Source organism: Cebus imitator, unplaced genomic scaffold (assembly GCF_001604975.1).
Source record: "Cebus imitator isolate Cc_AM_T3 unplaced genomic scaffold, Cebus_imitator-1.0 Scaffold145, whole genome shotgun sequence".
NCBI lineage: Eukaryota > Metazoa > Chordata > Mammalia > Primates > Cebidae > Cebus > Cebus imitator.
The window spans coordinates 4060058-4064636 of NW_016107460.1; the positions used below are offsets into that span (position 1 = coordinate 4060058).

Here is a 4579-nt window from a genome sequence, read left to right on the forward strand (position 1 = left end):
CCCAGCTAATTTTTTGTATTTTTAGTAGAGATGGGGTTTCACCACGTTGACCAGGATGGTCTCGATCTCTTGACCTCGTGATCTGCCTGCCTCGGCCTCCCACAGTGCTGGGATTACAGGCGTGAGCCACCGCGCCCGGCCTCCTGGCCTCTTTTTATTTTCAGAATATTCAAATATTACTAGAACAGAATACTGGATCACCAAGGACCTACCACTCAGCTTCATACCAATTAACATGTTCAGGTGTTTAGAAAAAACCTTTTTCTGACCAAGCACGGTGGCTCACACTTGTAATTCTGCACTTTGGGAGGCCAAGGTGGGAGGACTGCTTGAGCCCAGGAGTTTGAGACCAGCCTGGGCAGCATGGCAAGACCCCCATCTCTAAATACAATACGAAAAGTAGCCAGGCATGGTGGCGTGTGCTTGTGGTCCCAGCTACGTGGAACACTGAGGCGCGAGAACCGCTTGAATCCAGGAGGCAGAGGTTGCAGTCAGCCGAGATCGTGAGATCTGCTTCTCCCCAAGCACTGACTCCTGGGGCCTCAGGAGGATGGAGAGGATGAGTGAGGCTTTGGGAGGGCTGCCAAGCCCGGGCTGGGGAAGCGCAGTAGCCCAGCAGGAAGCCGCCTACGCAGTGGTGCTGTCCTGGTGCTGTGGGGTGAGCCGAGGACTCTGAACACTTTCAAGGATGCCAGAAGCCTCCGCCTGGGACAGGCGACCGCCCCAGCCCAAGGGGCAGAGCGGGTATGTAGGGGGTGCAGAGGAATTTTTAAACATAGAAAGTTGTCGCCTATGGCCAGGCGCAGTGGCTCACGCCTGTAATCCCAACACTTTGGGAGGCCAAGGCAGGTGGATCACTTGACGTCAAGAGTTCGAGACCAGCCTGGCCAACATGGCAAAATCTGGTCTCTACTAAAAACACAAAAGTTAGCCAGGCACGGTGGCACACATCTGTAATACCCAGCTACTTGGGAGGCTGAGGCAGGAGGATCACTTGAGCTCTGGAGTTAGAGGCTGAAGTGAGCTGTCATCCTGCCACTGCACTGCAGGCTGAGTGACAGAACGAGACCCTGACTCAAAAAAGAAATGTGCGTGTAAGGTCTCTGAGTGTGTGCATGTGCCCATGTGTGTGTAAGGGCTCTGTGTACATGTGAGCATGTAAGGGCTCTATGTGTACATGTGTGTGTAAGGGCTCTGTGTGTGCATGTGTAAGGACTTTGTGTGTGTGCGTGTGTACATGTGTATGTAAGGGCTTTGTGTGTGCATGTGTGTGCAAGGTCTCTGTGTGTGTGCATGTGCACATGTGTGTAAGGGCTCTGTGCAGATGTGAGCATGTAAGGGTTCTGTGTGTGCATGTGTGTGTAAGGGCTTTGTAAGTGTGCATGTGTACATGTGTGTGTAAGGGCTCTGTGTAAATGTGCGCATGTAAGGACTCTGTGTGTGCATGTGTGTGTAAGGACTCTGAGTGCATGTGTGTAACATGCATGTTTTTGGATGGGCATATGTCTGTGTCCCTGTGCCTACATGTGTATGCCAGCGTGCATGTGTGCACACTCGTGTGTGTGTGTGTGTGGTGAACTGTGGTGCCAGCCATCCGTGCCACCAACTGGCCATCCAAGCATGGGCAAATGGTGACCTTGTGGCCAAGGGCAGCCCCTGCACCAGGCTGTGGAGGGAGGGGCAGCCCCTGCACCAGGCTGTGGAGGGAGGGGCCCCCTGGGGTGATGCGTGTGGCGTGGCAGCAGAGTACTCACCGTTGGGCACTGGTGGTTCTTAAACGTGACCTTGAACCTGGCTTGGATGTCTCCTGGGACCATTGGGGTGAAGATGATGGGCACCCTGATGGAGCTGAAGGGGCCAATGTCCCCCTGTGTTATCTGCACGGAGGAGATGCCAAGGGGTCAGCCAGGCTTCATGGCTTTCAGGATCCCCTCCCAGCCCTCACAATGGCGCACAGTTGCAAGGCTGGAAGGTGGTGGGACCCGGGTCCCAGGGAGGCCACTTGGCCACACAGGTCCTGGGCCTGGCCCAGCCCTTGGAGGACTTACTGTCGTGGGATCTCAGCCAGGGGAGCTGGAGGCAGCCTGAATTTCCCCCACACCCTCTCCTGCTCAGGAGGTTATGTGTCTTAGCCAGGGAGGCCACTGCCAGTGTCTATCCCGTTTCACCCAGTGCCCCACACCCGGGAAACACTCTGTGGCTCTGTTCCTGCACTGCCCGGCTTGGGGAGGGTGTGGCCCCCATGCCAGCTGACAGTACAAGACGCCTGGGGTCTGCAAGTCCCTGGTGGGCGGAGCCCGGCCTATCTCTGGTCAGATGGAAAGGCGACCTGGGGGTGAGGGCCAGTGGGTTGGGGTGCAGCTGGGGCTGGGGGAAGGCGGGTGGTGTCTCGGCTTGCCGCAGGTATATTAAGGCCTAAGCAGGCTGGGCCGGCTGACCTCCCCCAGTGTTATCTCCGTCTGTTCTTCGCTGGGCGGTATTGTCGTGGTTAATCTCTCTGCTTCTAGAAGAGAAGGGGCATCCAGAGGTGAGGGTTGTCGGGGGAGGCAGCGCAGCCCAGGCCCCCTTGGGACATGGTCACCACCCCCAAACCCATACCATGGGCTCTGTCCTTCCTGAACACGGTGGAACCGTCCATGTGGTCCCTTGGGGGACCAAGGCCCAGAGAGGGTGCAGCCAGTCCCCAGCGTGCCACGAGGGCTCAGGAAGCCCTCTCCCAAAGAGCTCCATTTCCTCACAACCTGCCAGCCCCAGGGCGAGGGTATTAAATGCTGGAGTGGGAAGGACAGCTAAGTCCAAAAAATTCTAACGATATCATCTTTCGGGGATTTTTATTCTCTCATGATCGTAACTGGTCACCTAAGTTCCCATAGCTGCAGGTGTGTGTTCACTACAGGCACGAGCTGCTGGCATGTCCAGTCAGCGCTTCCCCATGGCGGGCTCCTGGTCGCCACGTGCCGCTGGGCTCTGGGGGCATCGACCTGGTTTCTGCCGTTGGGTTCTGGGGGCACTGGCCTGGTTTCTGCCGCTGGGTTCTGGGGGCACCGACCTGGTTTCTGCCGTTGGGTTCTGGGGGCACTGGCCGGCCATTGGTCAGCAAGGTCCTGGTAGCAGAGCAGCTCCCTTGCAAGTCTGAACAGCACTTTTTGCTGACTTTGCACCTGAACAGACGTCATTCGAGAAGCCACGTGCAGGTGGGCGTTCTCCTTTGGCCTCTGTTGCACTGCCAGGTGGGGTCAGAGCAGCTGGGCTGCTGGCCAGGCCAGGTCACCATGGGGAGCCCTGGTGAGCATGCCAGAGCAGGTCCTGGGCTTAGGGTACGGACTAAGCCCAGGGCTCTTCAGGAGCAGACGACGACTCTGAAGCAGGCATCACTGCTGGGGTCTGGAGCTGTAAAGGCTGCAGGGCCCCTGGTTCTTTTTTTTTTGAGATGGAGTCTCGTTCTGTCCTCCAGACTGGAATGCAATGTGCGATCTTGGCTCACTGCAACCTCCACCTCCCTGGTTCACGTGATTCTCCTGCCTCGGCCTCCAGAGTGTCCGGGATCACAGGCACCCGCCATCATGCCCAGCTAATTTTTGTATTTTTAGTAGAGATGGGGTTTCACTATGTTGGCCAGGCTGGTCTCGAACTCCTGACCTCAAGTGATCCACCTGCCTTGGCCTCCCAAAGCGCTGTGATTACAGGTGTGAGCCACCGCGCCCGGCCAACGGCCCCCCATTCTGACTGTGGAAGGGGCGTGGCTGGGTCAGCTGCCCTCCACTGTGGCTGCCTTGGGAGTCACCACTGCCCAGGTGGTCAGACTCTGGGGTCAGCAGCTATTTTGTTTTTAGAGACGAGGCCTCGCTCTGTTGCCCAGGCTGAAGGGCAGCGGTCCAATCACTGCTCCCTGTAGCTTTGACCGCCTGGTTTCAAGTGACTACAGGTGTGTACCACCATGCTTGGCTAATTAATTTTTTTTGTTTCTGTTTTTGTAGACAGGGTCTTATTACGTTGCTTAGGCTGATCCCAAACATCTGGGCTCAAGCAATGCTCCTGCGTTGGCCTTCCAAAGTGTTGGGATTACAGGCATGGGCTACCACGGCCTGGCCTCCTTTTCTAGTATTTTCTTTTCTTTCTTCCTTTTTTTCTTTTGGCAGGATCTCACTGGTACCCAGGCTACCACGCAGTGGCGTGATCATGGCTCAGTGCAGCCTCAACTTCCCAGGCTCAAGTGATCCTTCCAGCTCAGCCTCCTGAGCAGCTGGGACTGTACATGCATGTCACCATGACTGGCTAATTTTTTTTTCTTTTCTTTCTTTCTTTCTTTATTTTTAAAGATGGGGTTTCACCATGATGGCCAGGCTGGTCTTGAACTCCTGACCTCAGGTGATCCACCCACCTCGGCCTCCCAAAGTGCTAGGATTACAGGCGTGAGCCACTGCGCCCGGCCCGACTGGCTAATTTTTTTTTGTAGCGATGAGTTCTCACCATGTAGTATTTTTCAATGTATTAAGCATACTTATTTGATTTTTGATGTCTGATAATACCTGTATCTGAATCATGCAACACTGCAATTCTTTCTTTTTTTTTTTTTTTG

General features: G+C 55.4%; 1 protein-coding gene across 3 annotated transcripts in view; it reads right to left on the reverse strand.

The window, feature by feature from the left end:
- Positions 1 to 4579, reverse strand: part of CFAP74 (cilia and flagella associated protein 74) — a 68743-nt gene that overhangs the window by 21534 nt on the left and 42630 nt on the right. For all 3 annotated transcript variants that reach the window (XM_017542629.2, XM_017542628.2, XM_017542627.2), the window contains exons 18-19: positions 2439 to 2503; positions 1755 to 1877 (exon numbers count right to left, since the gene is read on the reverse strand). In XM_017542629.2, the coding sequence (XP_017398118.1) occupies positions 1755 to 1877; positions 2439 to 2503 (188 nt within the window). The remainder of the gene's footprint in view (positions 1 to 1754; positions 1878 to 2438; positions 2504 to 4579) is intronic.